The 21,699-nt window shown below is 41.7% G+C and overlaps 3 protein-coding genes across 3 annotated transcripts in view; 2 read left to right on the top strand and 1 right to left on the bottom strand.

The window, feature by feature from the left end:
• The first annotated feature begins 1,412 nt into the window (after positions 1–1,412).
• Positions 1,413–7,762, top strand: LOC139296968 (uncharacterized). Its single transcript, XM_070919542.1, has 4 exons — positions 1,413–1,605; positions 2,710–2,805; positions 3,194–3,271; positions 5,391–7,762. Exon 4 carries the CDS (start codon positions 5,535–5,537, stop codon positions 7,188–7,190), a length of 1,656 nt encoding a protein of 551 aa, XP_070775643.1. The 5' UTR covers positions 1,413–1,605; positions 2,710–2,805; positions 3,194–3,271; positions 5,391–5,534; the 3' UTR covers positions 7,191–7,762.
• Positions 7,763–10,310: 2,548 nt separating this feature from the next.
• On the bottom strand, positions 10,311–16,009 carry crfb16 (cytokine receptor family member B16). The gene is made up of 7 exons (XM_070918675.1): positions 15,934–16,009; positions 15,553–15,679; positions 12,456–12,646; positions 11,829–11,953; positions 11,472–11,619; positions 10,816–10,967; positions 10,311–10,436 (listed from the first exon to the last, which is right to left on the bottom strand). The coding sequence occupies exons 1-7, from the start codon at positions 16,007–16,009 to the stop codon at positions 10,311–10,313; spliced, it is 945 nt and encodes a 314-aa protein (XP_070774776.1).
• Positions 16,010–20,485: 4,476 nt separating this feature from the next.
• The window catches only part of cldn15la (claudin 15-like a), a 6,710-nt gene continuing 5,496 nt past the window's right edge, over positions 20,486–21,699 (top strand). Inside the window, exon 1 of the mRNA XM_070919085.1 lies at positions 20,486–20,702. Within this exon, the coding sequence (XP_070775186.1) occupies positions 20,486–20,702 (217 nt within the window). The remainder of the gene's footprint in view (positions 20,703–21,699) is intronic.

The raw sequence follows: 21,699 nt of genomic DNA, 5'->3' as shown, positions 1-21,699 counted from the left end.
AGCAAATAATATTTCTATTAAAGCAAAGAAGAATTCAGCAGAACAAGCTGTAAACAAAACATTGACATATTATCACCTTATAAAGTTGTTACGGTGGACGTGTTAGCAAAGGGCTGCTGATTTACACATCCAGCAGATACAGAGCATCATCATCATCATCATCATCACATTGGAGATGTAAAACCAAACAATGAGCTGCAGAGTTGGTGATGCATCTCTTTGTGTTTGTCACGACCCCTTTCACATTAGTCATTTCATCAATTGTTAATATTACAATAAAATATTATATATTATATATGACCAGTGCAGTTGAAGTAGTTCTTCCTAAAGTAAAGATTTAAACACTTCATAAATGTGTGTCAAACAATTAAAATCATAGAAATGAATAAAGATCAGTTTGTTTCATTTCCTGCCAACTGAAGGACATTTGTTCCTCCACTATGAGCCCAACTCTGTTTTGGACCTTAAAGGCAAAGATCATTTATGTAAATGCAGTCGGCGTGCATCACTTTGCACTGACAATTTGTGGCGCTGCTCTTTGCATTAAACATGAGTCTGAATCTGATTTCACAGCAGTCCATGCACATTTTGCTTACAGGGGGATTTATTGGATGTCCAGTTCCACACAGCTTTCATTACTACATTACTGTTAACGTAATACAGCCTTTGGTTAAACAACCAGAAACTGCAGGAGTGATTACACAGCAAACATACACAGCACATTCACAAGCAGAGCATTAGTGTACTTACAGTAGAAATGTGTGTGATCCTCTGAGGCAGTGCAGTACTTTCACACATTATATTGTCTCTGAGAGAGAAACGCCCCCATCTTTATTCATTAACAGGAGGTGGAGCAAAGGAGAAACGGGCTGATTTCCGAGAAGTGACATGACCTGCAGGATGGACAGAAAGGAACTGTGCCTTTTGTGATAAGGATACTATAAAAACAAGCCAACAACACAGGACTATTTCTTTGGTAGAAAGTAGTTCCAATGAAAATGTCTCACAATGTTTTCAGTAGATCATCCAGAGTAACTGGCACCCTGTGGGACCCACAGCAGAGGTTCAGGGATCATTTATTGTTATTCAAGCTGACACTGTACTGTATTGGACATGTCAGTGGTCCACGAGCTGATCAAGAGAGAAAGGTTGCAAGTGAAAGTATAATCGGTTATTCTTTACAACAGAGACCCTTTCTCAGAAACTCCACCCTGCAAACCTGAAAGTGAAAGTATAATCGGTTATTCTTTACAACAGAGACCCTTTCTCAGAAACTCCCTAATGACACAAACATATCACACTATAAGCCTGTTGTGAGTTCTTTGTGTTCTCACTTGTCAAGTGAGACCACGTTAACAACAGAAAGTGAAAGTATAATTGGTTATTCTTTCACTTTCAGGTTTGCAGGGCAGAGTTTCTGAGAAAGGGTCTCTGTTGTGTGTGTGTGTGTGTGTGTGTGTGTGTGTGTGTGTGTGTGTGTGTGTGTGTGTGTGTGTGTGTGTGTGTGTGTGTGTGTGTGTGTGTGTGTGTTGTGTGTGAGAACACTATATATAAGGAGCTACAGCAGGACTCGTCCTCTCATGCTGATCAGAGACGACCTGAGCGGTGAGTTGCTGGACACACTGAGCTGTTACTCTGTTAGTGGATGTTGTTTCAGTGTTTATGTGATAGTGAAGATATTAGTTGTATAAACATAATTGCATGATTTAATTTTTAGAATAGTTTGTTTGTGTTTCTTGTCTTTGACAAGTATAACAAATACACTCTGCACACACACCACCTCCAGTTTGAATCATGGTTGATTCCTAATGTAGGAAAAGGCGTGAAAACTTTAATGAGGAAAAACTCAGTAGAGACATTATTAAGTTTTCTTTTTCTTTCGAATGTTTCAGGTTTTCAACAGTTGTTGTTGTTAATGCACAACACATTGGGGGTGCGAATTTCTGGAAATCTCACAGACCTCAGAATCAATTCATCATTCAAAAAAATCGAAAAGGGAACACCACTTTCAGACTCTTTGTCCATTCACTCATGTGTCAGTGAGACTTAAGCTAACTGGTCTTGTTACTGTCTGAATGGAACATGGGCTTAAGTCCCCCTTTTCAAAATGTAGTCCCCTTCACTTTTAATATTTCAGCTTGATTAAAATAAAAATGTTGATGCACTCACCTAAGTTGCCCTCAGTTATAACCATGTGCTCAGAGTTTAGTCTCTCAGGCAGGATGAAGACAGCCCCACTTTCTTGGTGAAGGTTGTTTAAACTATATGCAGCCTGAAAAGAACCTGCAGAAACCGTTCAGGGTTGAATAAAAGATACTGGGTTAATATTTTTACTGATTGCTAATATTCTTCTAAAAAGACGGCAGAACTGAACGTCAGTGACAGTAAAGCACTCTCAAAGTCTCCAGTATCTGTAAAATACACTAAAAATGATTTAGGATTAATCCATTAGCAATACATAGGTTTGTTAATGCAGGTTAACATAGCCTTTTTGTTATACTACCATTATTAAAAGCACAATAACCACTTTGATCATGATTTGTTATTTGGTAGATTCATATATATATATATATATATAAATACAGTAAATAAATATGATATATCACTGCTATACTAAATAGCATATATTTACTTAACTGTTAAATCTATTCATTCTATTAATTTTGTTCTTTAAAATAGAATAACTACTTTGTACTCGTTTTGTTTCAGGAGGCTTTGGAGAACCAGGTGTAAATCCAAGCAGCATCTTGAAATATCAACAGTTGGATCCTGACCGATCGACTGGCCTGAGAACAGCCTACAGAGGTTTGTTGTAATTCATTTTCAGCTTTCTTTGTTTCTTTGTAATTCACATAATTTATAACACTTGTGTGCATGGAAAAAAAAAAAAACCTCATCATGAAGATAAAACGTCAAATATTCAGATTCTGACAACAATTAATACAAAACACAGTAGTTCTGCACTGCACATCACACAGAAAACATGGTCAACATTTCTGCATTAACATGAAGCAGGATAACTTCTGCTGATGGCCTCACTGATGGCGTCACTATCAGAGTACAGTTCCTCTGGTTTAAACAGAACAGCAGAGGCCAGTTCACGTTACGATAACAATCCTCCTGTCTTTCATTCTGTCTCTTACATCTCAATGATATGCTAATAGCATTTCCTTGAATTAAGTCTCGTCTTCAGTCCCGCAGGTTTCCTCCTTTGAGTGTCCTGGTTGCATTTGGCAGCTCGTGCTGGCGCTCACTTGGCTTCCCCAGGCAGGTAGGCAGCCGTCACACCGACTTCAGGGACCTTTTCCTTAGTTTTGTGTCAACACTGTGTATGCTGCAGATCCTTGTAGACCTTCTCACGGCATACATTTTGATATGTCAAAGCAGGAAAAGCACAGGTGTAATTGATAAGAGGTCGAGGGTCCCAGGGTTGTGCATGTTGGTTCACTGGAGAAGCTTCCTGGGTTAATGGAACAGAGCCATTATCAAAGTCCAGATGAGATGAACAATGCCTCTTTAACCCTTTAGATCATATCCCCGGTCACTGTGCACCTAACATACTGTATCTGCCAAACAAAGACTAGAAATCGACTTAAATCATTGAGCTTGAACCTACCAATTTCAACCAATAGCATCATGACATCCAGTCATCAATCAATCTTCAACTTTTAGCGGCACAGAGCTAACATTCATTAGTTAGCTTGCTAGCAACAGCATGGTACGTCGGTTAGGACACGGCCGCGTTTCAGCGTCGTGTCCCACCTGATCCTGTTTCTCTTGTAAATACGTCACCGAACTGAAGCTATACTCTCAAAATGCCGTTTCATCTTGACTCTAATGTTGTGTTCCACCTGTGCTTGCTATAAGTCAAAATATCTTCTGTGAAAAGGTCTGAGGGTTGATGCGCCTTTCCTTATCTTTTAAAATTGTATTCCATACATTGCACACATCAGCAAGGCAAGCCTTATTTATTCAGCACATTTCAAACGCAGGGGATGTTCTATACTAAGATTAAAAAGAATGATAATATACTAATAATAGTGGCAGCCACAACAAACATACAGGAATACTCACGCATATTGTTATTATTTAAAAGGCAACAACAACAAAGAAAAATTACAGGACTGCTTTTAAAAGAAATGAGTCTGGACAAAACTGGAAGCATCTATAGCGTAGCATCTATGACAGGGTATTCAACTAAAGCTCGAAGAGGTCCAGTGAGAGAAAATGTCCTCAAGCAAAGGTCCAGAACATCATAATGTCTAACTTGCGTTGTGATTCAGTGTGATATATATTGAAGTAGCCTAGTAGTTGTATCAACGTCTGCATGTCATCAACAACTGACTGTCAAATCAAATAAAGAAAGTACAATTCAAAAACATTCTGACAATATTTATTGTCACTTAACATTGAACTCTACAGATATAAATAATACTGTAGATATGTATAATGTTCTTCTCTCATTAAGTAAAAGAACTTTTTATTAGATCTTTATTTTAGAAAAACAAAATAAAGTGTAGCAGCAGCTCGAGTTTCCCTTTTTCTTTGTTGACTGTTTCACATCTTAACAGTCTCAATTTCACAATAAATAATGTGTCTTCTCTCCCTGTGTCGTTCACTCGTCTCATCATCTGTCTCTCGCCTCTCGCCTCTCCCGTCTGTCTGGATTCAGAGTCGCAGTGTTTATCTCCTGGAATGCACAGATTTGATTGGCTGAGCAGCGTCACGTGGGCTGACGTAACTTGTATGCAATTGGTCTGTGAGTTTCTTGAGCCGCTAAACCAGCGTCGCAAAGACTAGAAAAGCTGCGCCGGTTAAAATAGAAGAGCCCCGTCAAAATTTAAAATCCCTTAATATTTTATTGATTATAGGTCCAGGTCCGTATAGGACGGCGTCTGGGTCCGGACTCGGACCACGGTCCGCCTGTTAGTGACCTATGATCTATGACATAATAACTCAGGCATCTTCGCCAGATTGATGCCAGATTCAAATTGACCCTTTGTGCAGCAAGAGGGTTAGGTTAGAGTCAGATGACCTGAGAGGTCTAAATGGCCCACAGCTTTGAACTGACCGATGGCAGGTGTGCAGGAGACACAGGGAAGGGGGGAACATAAGGAAACACAAGGGGAAATACATTCAGAGTTCCTGTTAGAGGACAGACTACAGCATTCTGAATGAGCTGCAACCATCCAACAGTCTTCTGCGGCAGGCCAGAGAGAGGGCCATGGCTTCAGTCACTGCTACAGGTTATAAAAGCACGGACCAGTCTCCCCAGCTCTGACTAGGGTCTTTTTTCTTTTTTAGTTTTAATAAACAAGGACTCAAGATGTCTTACTGTCATGGTAACTGCAACTGAGGGTTTTTATTTTTGTACATTTCATCTTTTACAGATTTGGACCTGACAGCACTTCGTTCACTCCAGGAGCAGAAGACAAAGGGTTGTTCTCTGATCAGAAGTAGTCTACCTCTTCACGGGGCTGGTCCTGGTATCTGATTGTAAGTTTAGTACTTCAATAACAAACCCGCAGGCTTTGATGGCGAGTCTTTTCTTTAAAAAGTCAGATGGCCCTAAACGGCCTGCTGATGCTGTTAAAGCAAAAAGCACACTGCTAAAACCCCAGACAGAGCCTCTCCCTGTTTATAAAGTACCCCTGAAAGACGACCAAATCAATGTCGCTGGATGCAGGCGTTTCAGTTTCGGGAAAGAGTCCACTAAACGTAATCGCACCATAATGGTTCTTGGGGCAACTGGAGCTGGGAAGTCAACTCTCATCAATGGGATGATCAATTACATTCTTGGTGTTGAATGGGAGGATCCATTTCGGTTTAAGTTAGTTCATGAAGATAACTCGAAATCACAAACTGAAAGTCAGACCTCTGAAGTCACTGTGTACAAAATCAACCACCAGGACGGTTTGAAGATAGACTACTCACTGACCATTGTTGACACTCCAGGCTTCGGAGATACGAGAGGCATAGAAAGAGACAAGGAGATCACAGTTCAGCTACGTAATCTGTTCTCTGCTAAGCTTGGTGTCAGTGAAATTGACGCTGTGTGTGTCGTAGTTCAGGCTGCTTTAGCTCGACTCACACCAACACAGAAATATGTGTTTGATTCTGTGCTCTCAATCTTTGGTAAAGATGTGGCAGAAAACATCAGGGTTCTGGTGACATTCGCAGACGGCCAGCGCCCAACAGTTCTAGAGGCGATCAATGCTTCAGGGGTCCCATGTCCTAAAACAAAAGACGGGAGGCCAGTTCACTTCAAATTCAACAATTCAGCGTTGTTTGCGCACAACACATCATCTGCAGCAGACAGCATTAGTGGGGATGATGAAGGTGAAGATGGAGGCTTTGATCAGATGTTTTGGAACATGGGGACCAAAAGCATGAAGAGGTTCTTTGCTGCTTTGAATCTCATAGAGACCAAAAGCTTGACGTTGACGAAGGAGGTCCTCAGAGAAAGACAGCAGCTCGAGAATTCAGTGGAAAATTTGCAGACGCAGGTTAAAGTTGGGATAGCCAAGCTCGAGGAGATAAACGAGACAGCTAAAAAACTGAAAGAGCACGAGGTAGAGATCAGCAGGAATGAGAACTTTGAGTTTGACGTTTCTGTCATGAAGCCTTTTCAAGAAAAGATATCTGGCACTGGAAATTACATTACCAATTGTCAGCAGTGCAGTAATACCTGTCACTATCCCTGTGCAATATCCAATGATAAAGAAAAAGATGGCTGCTGCGCAATGGGATCAGATGGATACTGTGTTGAGTGCAAAAACAAGAATAATAAGAAATGTCATTGGAGTGTACATTACAACCAGGCGTACAGGTGGGAGTACAAGCTAGTTACAGTAAAACAAACCGCGAAAGATCTGAAAGACAAGTACTTCACAGCCAAAGAGGCTAAGATACCCGTTGAGGCACTGGTTGGAAAACTGAGGGCTGACTATGATCTCGTGCAGGTTGACGTGGTGAAATTGATTAAGAAGTCCGGCGAGTGTCTGAACAAACTTAAAGAGATCGCACTGAAGCCAAATCCTCTCTCCACTCCAGAGTACATTGACATGCTCATTGAGGGAGAGAAATCTGAGGCCAAGTCAGGCTGGAAGGAACGAGTTCAGTCCCTGATAACCATGAGAGAACAAGCCGAGTGCCTGGCTAAAGTACAAAGAGGACAGAAACTCCTCTAGAGCCCACAGTGATCGTGAATCAAGAACACAACAAGACCTGGACAGATGATAAAGAACAAACAGGACAGAGTGACGTATTGAGACTTGAATAGCTGAAAAGTTACTGCTTACAGTTTTCTTCTGTGCAAGCACATTGCAACAGTTATTTACACGTGCTGTTTACCAAAAAGGAAAACACAGATTTATGATTTGTGTGGTGATAATCACAGTGGAGGAGGGGCGGGACAAATACCACAAAGACCAATTGGGTTTCCTCGCCCACAAAATCACAAAAACCAAAAGTTTACGTAGCTTGTTTGCTATATTATTTTTTCATAAAAGGTTTAGATGTATCTGCGCTGCACTCTGCTCACATTGTTCAGTACATGATTTTAAACAGGAATATCAGCTTTTTGCTTTTTTATTATCTGCTCTTCAATTTATTTTCTGTTTGATTTGTGATTTGAAAAACATGCTGAATATGAGAAATGTGAAAGACTCATTATATTGATGTGTATTACTGAACATGTTATTGTCCTGTAGTAATAAGGCGGCTCCTCCTGAATGATGGAGAAATAATTAAATGATGAACAATAAATCAAATCTGATATGTGTGTCGTCTGTTGTGCTCTGAGGACCAGGTGAAACTACTCTGGCGGGGCAGGTAGTCACAAAGGCGGGAAACACACAAGTGTCTGAAATGAGAGGAGAGGTAAATACTACAAAATAAAACAGGAAATGTGCAACACAAAACACAGAACAAGACAAAACAGAACAGCCATGGTTACTTTCTCTAATTCGACACAGTATTGTTATAGTAGTATTTATATATACACCTTGCATCTGGAAATTAATTCCTCATATCTTTAATTGATAATTCCTAACACATTGTTCATAAAACTAATGCAAAGTTCACCACAGCCTTATGCGTCCCAACTGCAGTACCCCGACATAACCAGCAGGAGGATCACTTACGTCAAGTCTGGGGTGTGCTTAGAGACCACGTCCACGTCAAAGTAAGGTTTCATAAATAATTACTTTTATGTGGTTTTCTGCTTAAGTCATAAATGAGGCCCCTGATTGTTGATTTTTAGAGAAAAGGGGGGAAAACATGTCTACATCGGTGGAGCTGAGGTGGAGCAGGTGAACAGTTTTAGGTTTTAGGAATCAGCATCACAGTCATGGACATCTCACATCTCCACGCTGATAAAGAAAACTCAGAAACAACTGTATTTCTTAAGAAAACTAAAGAGAGCAAAGTTCCCGTAGCAAGATCTTGTAAACTTTTACAGAGGAGCAACAGAAAGCATCCGGACTGGAAACATTACAAACTGGCATGGGACCAGAGGGCTCTGAAGCGGGTCATTAAAACCTCCCAGAACTTTTAGTGACGTTTAGTTGCTGTTGCTACTCAAGCTTTCAACATGTGCAGTGTACAATGATAACGATGGTGAATTTGACTCCATGAATTTAAAATTGCAATTTCTAGTGTTGGTCTAACCCTAACCCTATTTAAGACAGAGGCAGACAAAGCAGTCGTCCTATTTTTTAATGTATAATTAACTTGCAAAGAATAAAGAAGTGATTTCCTGCACTGTTTCCCAGACTGAATGAATGTGACTCGTTTACATTAGAGGACATCAAGGAACCCCCTCAGGGGGGAGTTCCTCTGCAGTGCCTTTTAACAGATGACGCGTAAGGTAAGTGATGAATGGAGTAATGTTATCAGTATATTTGTGATCCTGTCTACGATCATAAACACAAAGTGTATGATCGTAGACAGCATTTTGAAACAACAACAGCGTTCGGATCCTAAACCAGACGACTGGCCTGAGAACAGCCAACAGAGATCTCCAGCAACTTTTTATTTTATTTTATATTTTTAATTAGCTGCTGCAGGAACAAAACCCTTCACCATATCTGGTTTGAATGTTTGCTTGAAACTTGTACCGACTGCATGATCATTTCGTTCATTAATCAGTTCATTAGTGTCGAGCCACCACATGGTGGACGTGTTTTCTCTTGCAACTTAAAGATGAAGTTCAGAACTTAATAAACTCTTGTTATTTGTTTTAAACAGGTTCAGGGGATAGAAAGGGTTCATTGTGTCTATCTGTCAAAACAACAACAGGGTTTTTGGTATTTAAACATGTTGAATTTAATGACACTAAATATTAGTACAAAGTACCTTCATGTCACCTCAGTTCACACACACACACACACACACACACACGTTCAGTTCACTTCACTTCATCAGGATTCATGTAAAAACACAATATAAATATAATAACACACCACCATCACAGTGAAAACATGTAACACGACAGCATGACAACAACATCAACAAATGTCATTAAGTTCATATCGACGGCACGTTCCAGTAAATCGTGTATGTCGTCCAGGTCAAATGTCACAGAAGAAATACTCAGATGAAACGAAACATCTATAAATGTTTCAGAACCTGTTTGTTTTCTGCAACCAAGAAAACCCTTAAATTGAGTAGATCATGTATAAAACATTATATATTATATAAGATTTTCATTTGAAAGTTACATTCAAAAAACACTCCAAACTGAAGTTACCTCCAATTTATTAAAAAGTACCTTTACATAGTTTATGTCCTTTAATTTAAATGTTTTATGTTTGTGCTCCCAGTCATTTTGTGGGACAAATGAACACTATTCCCAGTGATGATATAATATTTCAACAAATCAATCATTTTTTCTTCATCCAATATCAGAGTAGGACATAATTACCCGGCTTCATGAGGGCTGAGTCACTGAAAGGTAAGCAGAAGTTGTTTTTGGACATTTGCTGAAACGACTGATGCTGTGGTTTTTCTTGGGAGGACCGTCTTCAGGTTGCCCTCCAAAGGTCAGCTGATTATTATCATTAAACCCGGGATCAAACCTGGTCTGCAGGCGTGGTGACACGTTTCCTGGGGCCTGGTTTACAAAGCAGTTCAGTCGTCTTTCCGTGTTTTGATGCCGTTTCTTTTTCTTTCTTATGCTTGTTCCAACAAGATTTGAATGCACCACAAACCCCACATTTCCCAGGAGAGCTGAGCTCTACAGCATCTTCTAGAAGCATTTACGTACTCCACAAGATCCACGATGAAGAGAAGTTCAGCCCTTCGTTCTTTCACATGTGCCGTGACTCTTCGAGGTTTGAGATCCTCAGCTCGCCGGCGCTCGGCTCCACATGGATCCGCTCACAGCACTCGGCCTCCTCGCGGCTCATCGGCATTTGAATGTCCCAGTCGGATTTCTGCAACAGTGGACAGACTTTTTTTTAATTTACATTCAAATTTAAAAGTTCCATCACACATTTAATTTGTGCTGTAACGCACATTGATACACTACGATATTTTAATTTTTATTTCAAAATCACTTCGTGAAGAGTTAAACTGCTGTTCATCCCATTGAGTGAAATATATATTATGTCTATCTGTATCATAAAACAAAATCCCACAATATCCAAAACTATACTCACTAGGGCATATATTCATGATTCAGGACCCCAGGTTATCTTTCATGTTAAAACTACATTTAGACACAGCGACCAGGCTCAAGTAGATTTTTGTTATATATGTCGCATTTTTCAAAATATATATATCATATATGTATTCATGAGGGGCGGGACTGACCAGTGAGTGGGGCAGTGGCTCTTTATGGAAATACGTTTTACAGGCATCTGGACTGCAGTGAACGACGGACCAGAACACAGCGAACAGGAGACCTGCCATGACGATGACGGTCACAGTCACTGTGGTCGGCCTCTTCCACGCAGCGTCCGGACCTGCAGGACACTTTCTGTTTTACCATCTTCATCACTAGAGTCTTCCTTTAATGAATTATAATACTTTTACAAACTGGATCTTTTGGATTTTTACAGCAATTAAATGACAAAAGGACATATCTTATTTATTCTTTTATAAATAAACTCTTCATTTGTGGCCAGTATTTTCCATTGGTGATATACCAGTAAACAAATGATGACATTATTGGAAAGTGTAATATAATATTCAAAGTGGGGACATTTTTGTAAAGACATTTCAGAAAAGTAAAATCTGAATATCAGAATAGTTTTGTGAAGTTTTGTGAAGTAAAAAAGGTAATTTCTTGAAACTGGGAATTTTTTTGGAAAGAGGACATTTAAGAAAAGTAAGAATAGAAAACACTGAACGTGAAGATGTTTTTGGGGTGAGGACAATTTCGTAAAGTGAAGACACATATTATGTCAATGAAGGTCGTCACAAGTCAAGAAGTACAAACGTGTGTGTGTGTGTGTGTGTGTGTGTACCTGTGATGGGCACACACTGGGTGTCAGTGCTGCTGCTGTGGAGCTGTGTGTCCAGGATGGTCTGCGCTCTGACGCAGTACACCGCTCCCTCCTGCAGGGCGGCGACGTGCAGCATCGTGTGCTCAGCTGGCATCGTGTGCACAACAGCCTGAAAGAGAGAGAGAGAGGGAAAACATACAGCACAGGTGTAACAAGTCTGGGGTTTTTTACAGGAGACAAGAAAATGAAATCAATACTGCAAAACATGAGATGAAGGGACGAGAAGAAAGAAGGAACGAGGAGGAGCGTGAAGGGAAGAAACAAAGAACAAAAGTCGAAACAGGGAGAAACGAAACAAAGAGTCAAGTAAACTCTGACCTGCAGCTCGTCGCCTCTCTTCCACACCGCCACGCTGACGACAGCAGTGAGAGGAAGCTTGTGGAACGTCACCTGAAGGCCGTCGCCCACCGCCGTCACCGCCATCTGCGGCGCCGTCAGGACCGCTGCCGGCACAAGATTCACATTATTCATTCAGGCATTTTGTAAAAACCTGAACATGTTCCATTTACCTTAACCTGAACGCCATCTTCTCCTCTCTAACCTCAGCCAGTTATCTCTCTACGACCAACTGTGGAGGGAACACGACTCTAACTGTTTGAAGGGGAACAGACTTCCACACAAGAACCGCAGAAACACAAAAAAAGGACCATGTCACTGCAGTAGAAGTCCAGAAGAACATCTCGTGGGGCAGCGGCTGGAGCCACTTTAACCACCACGTGTGCACATCGCTGCTATTAGAACATATATATGGCATTTCTGAGCAGCTTGACTTGCCTTGACTGAAAACAACAATATATGACATGTAGTAGTTTCTTTAATTAACCCTTTCTGTCTGTCTGACTGTGACAAATATTTCTTCAACAGGCCTCCTCATAATGTTTCCTTTAGTGAAATCAGCTGCTGTGTTTCTGCAGGATTGAAAACCTGCTCCTGTTAGCGTCTTACTGTCTCTGCGGTTGAAAGGTCGGCTGAGTTTGGTCCAGGGCGACACCTGGGACCCGCACCGCGCTCTGACGTGGAGGTTGTAGTCGGAGTCGGAGCCCAGGTCGGAGGTCAGGTCGCAGTGAGTGTGAGGAGTCTGCTGGCACTCAGGAGCGTCCACCCAGCTGCCGTTCAGGACCATCAGCTCAAACTCCCTGAAGGACAAGGACAGAGAGCTTTAGCCCGAAATGTTCTTGTTTTATATTAGAAATAAATGTTACGTTGTTAAGGTGTCCACCTGTGAAGTCATTCCCTCCCCCGCCCGCTCACTTCCAAGTAACAGTTCAAACCGACGTAGAGGGCTTGTCACTCATGACGAACTTTAACTGACCTGTTTCCCCAAAATGGGGTCAGACTTCACACCTTTCAATCAGCAGCGAAACAGAAAGTTTGTGGTTGCAACAATAAGCCGTGTGGTTTCTGCGCCTGCAGCGACATGCAGCACGTGTCACGGCTGTTGTGTTCACATGTTGCGTTGATCAACCATCAACCAATAGCTAAGACGATGGTCTGAGTTTTGACCTTTTATGGATCTTCGACACCCAGAGAGCGACGGGGGGGGGGGGGGGGGGGGGGGGGGGTTTATACAAAGAGGAGCCAAACAAGGCTCGAGGCTTTTTGCTGCTTTTGAGTCGGGCCTTTTTTGAGCTATTGCTTTTTGATCTTAAAGTCAGTTTGTTCACTTTATTTTATATTACTTCTTTTTATAAATCTTGTAACATTTACTCTTTTTGGTGAAAACTTTGTACAACCTGTGTTGCTCCTCTGAGATCGTCTAAGTAGCCTCCCCCAGGTAAGACAACTATATAGGCCTGAAAGAAGAGATACTCCGGGAACGTAACTCGGTTTCCTAAGCAGACTACGGTGGTCTTGTAGGTCGTAGAACAGCCGTCGCTCAGTGTTAGATCCACATCGGTTAGAACATCTAGGAACCACTTCACTGTGACTTCGTAGCGATCGATGACCTGACGGTTGAGATGATGTTGCAGGTATACATGATGCTGCTTGAGGAGTGCATGCTGCTGTAGACTCTACTCTCAATGCAGGTTCATGTCCCTTTTGTTTCAATGTTTCATGTGTTTAGCACTTCGAACTGCATTTCCTCAAAACTGCTCTTGCCCTCTGGGGGATTATGTCATTTTTGTGTGCCAGAAGTTTTAAGTTTTCATCAGTTGCAGCAGCATGCACAATCCTCCTAATGCAGCACAGTTTCCAGCTGAGCTGCAGATGTGCCTCTGGCCACAATAATAACTACACACCCTGCATACCTCCTCCACCACCTGCTGCCGCTCATGCCACTGACTCCCAGAAGCTCTCAGTGTTTTCTTCTGTGTATCACAGAAATGAAGTGTACGTCTGTTGACGGGTGGAGCCTACCTGTTAGGTGACATTTATCACAGTTTACTTTACCAACCAAGACAGATTCACTGTTTATCCATTATACACTGAAGGAATTCTTTAAAACCACACAACTTTATTTTAAGTTAGTCCCATATAAAACAATGCAGAGGAGTATTTCCAGCCGAGCCACGCCTCGGGGTGACTCAACATTAGATTCACTTAAGATGAGATTTAAACACTGAACTCTGCTCACTTCTCAACAGAGGAGTGTTTTAAAGGCTTGAAAACAGCCGCAGGAATGTTCCTGAGAGTTAATTAAAGTTTTCTCTCTGTGATTGACAGCTGACATGACGCAGTCTGACTGTAGAGACTCCCTGTGTTGATGTGTCACCGGGTTCATCACAGCACCGAGAACAGACACTCCTGCTGATTATCATGATTAGGACAGGTGTGTCATTAATTACTGTGTTATTAGATTCGAATAACTCAATGTAGGCAACAATTGTCAGGTAGAAACACCTGCTGGATTCTTTTCTCACATTAACCTGCAGGTATCAGCTGCATATTTCACATATTTCAGCCTGTCATACAACTGCACCTGAAACTCTTCGCTATAGACAGTCAAGTATATTGAGTTTACTTACTTGAATTAGTAAGCAATTAGTTGATCAAAATTAGTCGGCAACATTTTTCATGATCGATTAAAAGTTTGTCTTTCTTTTATCAAAAATGCCCAAAAGTTATTCTTCAGGATATTTTTGGACTTTCAAACAAAACTTCAAATAAACATTTGACTTTATCAGCTTGGACTTAGCAGATCAATCTGCACTGAAAATACTCATACATAGATATAATGTTTGTGTGTATACTGTATACAGACCATCAGTTGTTATCAATACACAGTAAAATGTGCCAAAAGTTGGGAGAGTATTCACGTGGAAGCCCAGTTTTCATGTTAAATGATGTTTTGACGCATCATTAGGCCCTGCAGTGGGAATCAGGCCATAAATCTACTGAGCCCCCCAACAGCTGACACCATTCTTTAACCCCGACCTAACCTTAGTTAACTTAGTTACGTTTAACTCCTGCTCTCTCCCAGAATTATATCTATCTGGTATCGACTTCGGCTAAACTGCCACGGCTGGTACAAGTTGACAGGCAGCGTCATCTGAAAGCCCACTCAGGAGTCAAGCTGTCATCCCTGCTTATCTAGTTCCACTAGTCTTACAAATCGTTCCTAGTTAGCAACCCCTACTAATTAATGAAAAACTAACTAAACTAAAACTACTATTAATAACTATGATTCTAATATTTTTAAGGCATATTATTATTTTTAAGATTAAAATGTGCTGTAGAAGAAGAATCCTTTTTTTAAATGAGTTGTCAGGTAATAATTCTTCAAAACCATCAACCTGTCAGTCCTGTCTCACTTCCTGTCTGTGGCTCTCAGCTCGCAGCCCATTGGTTCCTACTGAAGACGTGAATCTAGTAGTTTTTTTTTTATCAAACTAACAGGAGGAAATAGTGCATTTGTTGGGGACTATTTTCAGCGGCGGATGAATCCACATGTGATGCTCTGGTGAGTATTTGGAGCAGCAGGACGGTGTGTGTGTGGGACCGAGTCAAGATAAACTACCGTGGCTGTGAACTGAAACCAATGAAATAAATCTAAAAACAGATCAGCTGTGATGTGAAATGTTTTTGCATGTGTTGGTCTTACCCCTGGAACTGAACAGAGTAAAGGACTGTAGTGTTGCAGGGATCCTGCAGGGGGCGCCACCTCAGTATGTGTCTCATGTCAACAGACTCCATGGAAACTCTGCTCGGAGCCGGAAGCATCCAAACATCTGTTGACACAGTGATTCATATTTACAGTCTTATCTCAGACATCAGCTGATAGAGAGTGGGGGGGGGTCCTGCCCATCAGGGGGCAGCAGGACTTCACTGGGGGGAAAACATTCAACTACATAATCAGGATCATTCAAAAGGGAATAAGGGAGATGGGGTGTAACACAAAACTCAAAAAATTATACAAATACACAACAGGTCCTCAAACAGAGTAGAAAGTGTTTCTATCAGCTGAGAGTGAAAGTCAACTCACAGTTTGTGAAGTCCAGCAGGACCATCATCACCATCTTCATCATCAGCAGACTCACAGTGCGTCTCAGAGAGTTCATCTCCAGAACGAAAGGAAGAAGAACGTCAGGTCCACCATGTCCACATCCCACCAGTGATCTGCATGTAAACTGATCCAGAATACAACACGTAGTCCAGAAGTCCTTCAAAGAAAAACTGGATACTCCTTTTGTTTTTCATGCTGTACACATTTCTGGATCCGTCCTTCAGCTCATCCAAGAAGTGAATAAAAGCTTTAAATCCTCGGTGAAGATGACGATAATATCCCAGTTAATCTCTCAGTTTAAGATCCACGTGATCCAGAGTCTCAGCTTCCCGTCAGAGTTTATTTCACCATCTGAACTTTTTTCCAAACACATGCGAAGCAGTTTGAAGTGTGAAAAGCAGAAGCCACATGAGCGTCGCTGCGATTTGTTCCAGATCTGCAGAGAAAAGCTGGTGTGTCCGGATGCAGAGGCGGGATTCTGGGTTGCATAGCCGGTCCAACTTGTTGTCAGCTCCCTCGGGGCATCAGCTGTCAGCTGTAACTTACTGTCTGAAGACAGTATAGGGCCCATAGAGCTGCTGGTGTGTGCAGCTGATTCCTCACAGCCTTCTGTTTGTTCCTTTTTAACTCATTTACACCTTTTTTGTTGGTCACAATCCAGAAAACGGCTAACCCAAAATATAACCATTACTGTTCTCGACTTCTTTTGAGTCCTGTCATGATCCTGGTCTGGACTGGAAGCTTCGGTGACATGGTGACTACTCGCAGGGCTAATGGTGAACTGAGCGAACCCCTCAGTCACGGTGTCTCGGTGCTCTGTTTACTTTCCACTGGCCTTTTGTTCACCATTGTACACTATTTCATTCAATACAAAGTTAGTGAAGAGGGAAAATATAGCTTGTTCACTAACATAGACCACGCCATTAGTGAGGTATCAAACGTCATTTATTCGGGTAGATTCTGGAAGTATAGGATGAGGATCAAGTACGGTTGGATGATTAGGGGTCGGGGGGAGCGATGAAAGGGGTTCAGGAGAGGGATGAAGGGGGTCGAGGAGAGTCGTGATGTGGCTGGCGGAGCTAGGAACCCGAGGGTCGAGGCTCAGGACCTTCTTGTTGTGAGGCAGCAGGGCTGACCGCCGAGAAGGGAGAGAGAAGAAGAATGGGGTGGGGGGGTCATGAGAACCGAGACAGATGGGAGTGACAGGGGTTAGACACACTTATATATGCATGCACGGTTGACAGGGGGTTGAATTTACGGATTGGTGAGCGTGACAGGCGTGGTCTTGTTCCTGAATATAACTTCATTTAGCTTAGCTCAGGTTGCTAATGAGACAGTGAGGTCACACAGTTTATTCAGGTGAACTGAAGCAGGTTTAATCCGGACTGAAGTCTGTGGTTTTCTACTGAACTCTTTCTGCATTGAACTCCAACAGAGACGTTTTAAATCATACATTTCCCTTCCCCCGGAAAACTAAAGCTTCAGTGAACTACAAGACTCCACCAGCACCCACGGAGTTAGCATTACTGAAATATTATTGATTATATTAATGAAGTATTTGTGAACACATTATACTGAAAATATCTAATTAGAATTAATTTTCTTGGTGTAAAAATACTTCAACAAAAAAAAATATGAAGGAGTACACACACACGCACACACACACACACACACACACACACACATACACACATCCATCCACATTTTAAAAAAGTGTTTACATGTTGTATAATACAATTTCATCAGAAGGAAAGGACACCAAAGAATCTTGTTGCATTACTGGATGAATAAGTACAGCATTAAATTTCAGCTGAACAGTCGTAAATAAATAAATAACTCTCAAAAACAACACGTGACTTTAAAAAGAACGATAGATGAAGAAAAAGAGATTACATGAAATGAGTCCTCTCATGAAATAAAGGTATCGGTTGCCACATCTCAATAAAAACACCATGTTTATCACCAAGTTATGAAAAATATTACAAATGTTGTGCAGCAGTGAGAGAGTTGAGGTTCTTCAAGTTTCAAAATAAATAGTTTTAGGGTGGATTTCTCCTTCAACGTTTACGTCTTTATTTCTTATAAATTGTTTAGAAAAAGTAGATGATGTTCTGGATCTGAAGGGATGTTATATTTATATTTAAATCTGTTGTGCTGTGATCCAGTCTGATCATTTCTCTGTGTTTCTGTCAGACTGCTCCTCTCGAAAGATGACGTGAAGTGTCGGACTTTGGACTCATGATGATCAAACATTAACTGTCTCGAACCATAAAGCTATAAAACACAGAACAACTCACACAACCTGCCAACCGTCTGCTTTTCTTTGCTCTTTGTTTTAGCCTGAAACCATCAGGCACGTATCTGTCACTGCCAACTCAACTGCCTTTTACTCATTTATTTATTTAAATTCCACATATCTAAACATTTTAGAATATGTTTACGCACGTTCAAGCAAATACAACTTTTCCATTGTTGCATCGTCCACAATCCATCCAGTTTCAGACGAACTGGTCTTCGAAACTGATGAAGAAATTATGTCATTAGTCGACATCATTGCACTCTTCATTCATTTGACTCATCGGTCTGACAGTAGGGCAGGACCTGGAGTTCCTTATTTGGACATGAAAATGTTTATTGTCCTTTTACTTCCTGCTGTAGACCAACTTCCTCCTTTTCTCAGCGTTCATAAACAGTTAGCTGGTTCATGGGAGGAAATGCGTGAAAGGTGAATAGACTAAGGAAAGAATAAGGCAGTAACTCTGCTGGGTTTCAGTTCCCTTCAACACGGAGCACCAGAACAAAAGAAATGCTGATGCTGAGCAGCTGTGGAGGAAACTTGACTGCACTAACTGCTAATAAGTTCTACGTTACGGTTAGGGGACCATCGTCGTCAAGTCTACAATAATAAACGTGGTTAAAGTTAGGGATCAATCGTGGTCATGCTGGTCAGAAGCCAATATCGACTGTTGGTTTGGAGTCAGGAAAAGAACAGTGGTCTCTCGTGTTCCCACATTTTGTTGACCCCTCCATCCACCCCGACCTCCTCCCTCTGTGGACTTTCTGTCTCTATGATAATGATAACGTCACCTGACTTCCTGCTTTGCTCCCGTCATAATTATTATGGCCACTAGAGGATGAAACAGATGTTGTTTTGGGGCACTTGCTGACGCGACTGATGTTGTTGTTGTTCTTGGGAGGGCAGTCTCCTTAGCAACAACGTAGTAGCTAACCCAAACATTCTAGATAATGCTTACTAACGCCTCAGCAACCACCACAAGCACCTTAAAAACCACTTAACCGCTACAGTCATGTACCCGAGCAACCACCTAAGTCAAAACTGCTGCTAACATGTTAGCATCCATTTAAAATCTCAGTGCACCCTAGAAACTACATCAGTACACCATAACAACAGTGACAACCCCCTGCAAAAGAAAAAGCATCTAGCTACACCCTAGGAAGCATCACTTGGCAATGTCCTAGCAAGCACCTAGCAACCATTAGACGCCCCCTAGCAACAACCTCCAGAGAATGCTTAGTAACACCATAGCAACCAGTCACCTCAGAAACCACTTATCAACCACCTAGAAACGCTTTATCAACCACCCCAAAATCATCACCAACCACCTAGTAACAACGAGTAATATCTCCACATTTCAGACAAAGGTCTGGCTCAGCCCATTGTCATTCTGGGACAGGGGACAAAAAACACTCTGGCTTGTTTGTTTTTCTTTAAACCAATCACAAACGTCTCGGGCAGCGCTAAGCAAAACGGTAACAACTACAACAAGAGCCTTAGTACAGAATCACTATGGTGCCATAGTGAGCAAATCCACACATCCTTCAGAAAGCTCAGTAACACCACCAGCCACCTCAAACACCTCAGAAACCACTACCAACCAACTAGAACTGCCCAGTTAACCTCCACAAATACTCCATCTACCACGTAGCAACCACCAAGTAACACCTTAACAACCACCCACTGACACCCTGTCAGACCTGAGCATTAATCTAGTAACACCTCAGCAACCATGTACATGTACAACACCATAGATACTACTCCAGCAAGCCAGCACATGGAGGACTATATTTACTCCAGAACTTTTCCCGCTGAAGTTGCAGTTGCAGGACTCCTGTCACAGTCTACACAAAGACCTGTGGATGGTTTTCAAGGTTATTTGAGGTGTGACTGAGGACTCACTGTCATCATCATCATCATCAATACTGAGTAGGAGGCGGTGGGGAACTACAGGGAGCGGCTCCCAGCAGTTTATGGCCCCTGGCAGAGTGTAAAGTCCTCCTGTTTGAGCCACAGACGTCAGATTAACAAGAAATAACTGTAAGAGAGAGACCAGAGCCTCCAACAAGCAGCTTCTGACTTCACCCAGTGAGGCTTTACCCAGGAAGACCAGGCCTTGTGACCCCATCCTTCCTCACATTTCAAGGCTTATTTCGAGGGCCATTTGTGTCAGTTGGATTTCTTCTGAGGGTCTCTGTTGTTTCATCTTAAGAGTTTTCTGGAAACGTTGCCATCATGTCGACGGCTGTGGAAGCGACCGGGTTCATCATGTGCATATTCAGCTGGCTGATGACCGGGGCGGCGCTGGTAAACGACTACTGGAAGATTTCCACTGTGTCCGGCAGCGTCATCATCTCCCAGAGGCAGTTTGAAAACTTGTGGCACTCCTGCGCCGAGAACAGCGCCGGCATCGCCGAGTGTAGAGACTTTGAATCGCTGCTCGCCCTCCCCGGTAAGACGAGAGCACCGACCCGCTCAGTTTTAAAACCTTGTGTTTTCTGAAATAGGGTACTTGTGGGTACCCTGTTAGAGTACAAAGACATTTTGATACCTCCTAGTTAGAAGAATAAATTATTTTCCAATTTCCACTAAAACAAAGATACTCGAGGCTGTTTGAGCTTTGCTTCAGTCTTTAAGTCTATAATATACATGAGGTGGAAACTGTCATCGTTTTACAAGATAAAACAGGATATAAAGACTGAAGGTAAACAATCTCTATGTCGCCCTTTCTAAAATGGCATTTTAAGACTTTGTGAGAATCTGTGAGGAGCATGAAACAAGAGATAATCAGTCACTAGATAAATTGTTAAATTGAATGACTTCTTGCAAAATTTTTAAACATACGTAAATATTATTAAAAGGTATTCTTCACTTTTTTTGTGAAACAAATCAAATTTAAGACTGATTAAGTGACTTAGTGGAGAAGAAGCATCGAGGCCAAGTTCCTCGTATACGTGAGGTCATAAAGCTGCTGAAGGAAATCAGCAGTCTACCAGGTTTCAGGTTCTGAAAGTGACATAAGTTTGAAATCGAATCAACTCTAAACGTTTGAGCCTCACTTGTTGACCAGTTGAGCTTCTGACTTTCATAAAAGTCCATTTTTTTTTAAAGCTTATCAGATCTGTTGTACAGAAAATAGGCCAGCATGCCATGTGGCACTATTTCAGAAATACTCGTCCAAAGGTTGGTGGATTTCACAGCCAGATATTTCCCGCCTAAAAACCAAATGAAGATCAGTTACTTTTATAGTTTGTTTCAAAGACAAAACTAAATCATCATAATGTATTATTATTGAGGTAATAATAGTGACGGTAGTTTATGAATTTAATGTTTTCTTCCGAATTGATGCTTCATACTGTGAACGATTATCTTTTGGGCGCCATTTTGAGCCTCGTCCTCCACTGACAATAAAATGGAAACACCAATCAAGAGCAAACGGAGGCGGCCGG

Source organism: Enoplosus armatus, chromosome 14 (genome assembly GCF_043641665.1).
Source record: "Enoplosus armatus isolate fEnoArm2 chromosome 14, fEnoArm2.hap1, whole genome shotgun sequence".
In the NCBI taxonomy this organism is placed as follows: Eukaryota; Metazoa; Chordata; class Actinopteri; order Centrarchiformes; family Enoplosidae; genus Enoplosus; species Enoplosus armatus.
This window is presented reverse-complemented; position numbering and strand designations above follow the sequence as displayed.

What these genes read in the sequence shown, in the direction of transcription:
- LOC139296968 (XM_070919542.1), top strand. Translation starts at nt 5,535, where the DNA reads ATGGCGAGTCTTTTCTTTAAAAAGTCAGATGGCCCTAAACGGCCTGCT.
- crfb16 (XM_070918675.1), bottom strand. Translation starts at nt 16,009, where the DNA reads ATGAACTCTCTGAGACGCACTGTGAGTCTGCTGATGATGAAGATGGTG. An exon ending in AGAGAGGCGACGAGCTGCAG is followed by an intron (nt 11,620 to 11,828) that starts GTCAGAGTTTAC and finishes TCTCTCTTTCAG; the next exon opens with GCTGTTGTGCACACGATGCC. An exon ending in AGCCACTGCCCCACTCACTG is followed by an intron (nt 10,437 to 10,815) that starts GTCAGTCCCGCC and finishes CCACTGTTGCAG; the next exon opens with AAATCCGACTGGGACATTCA.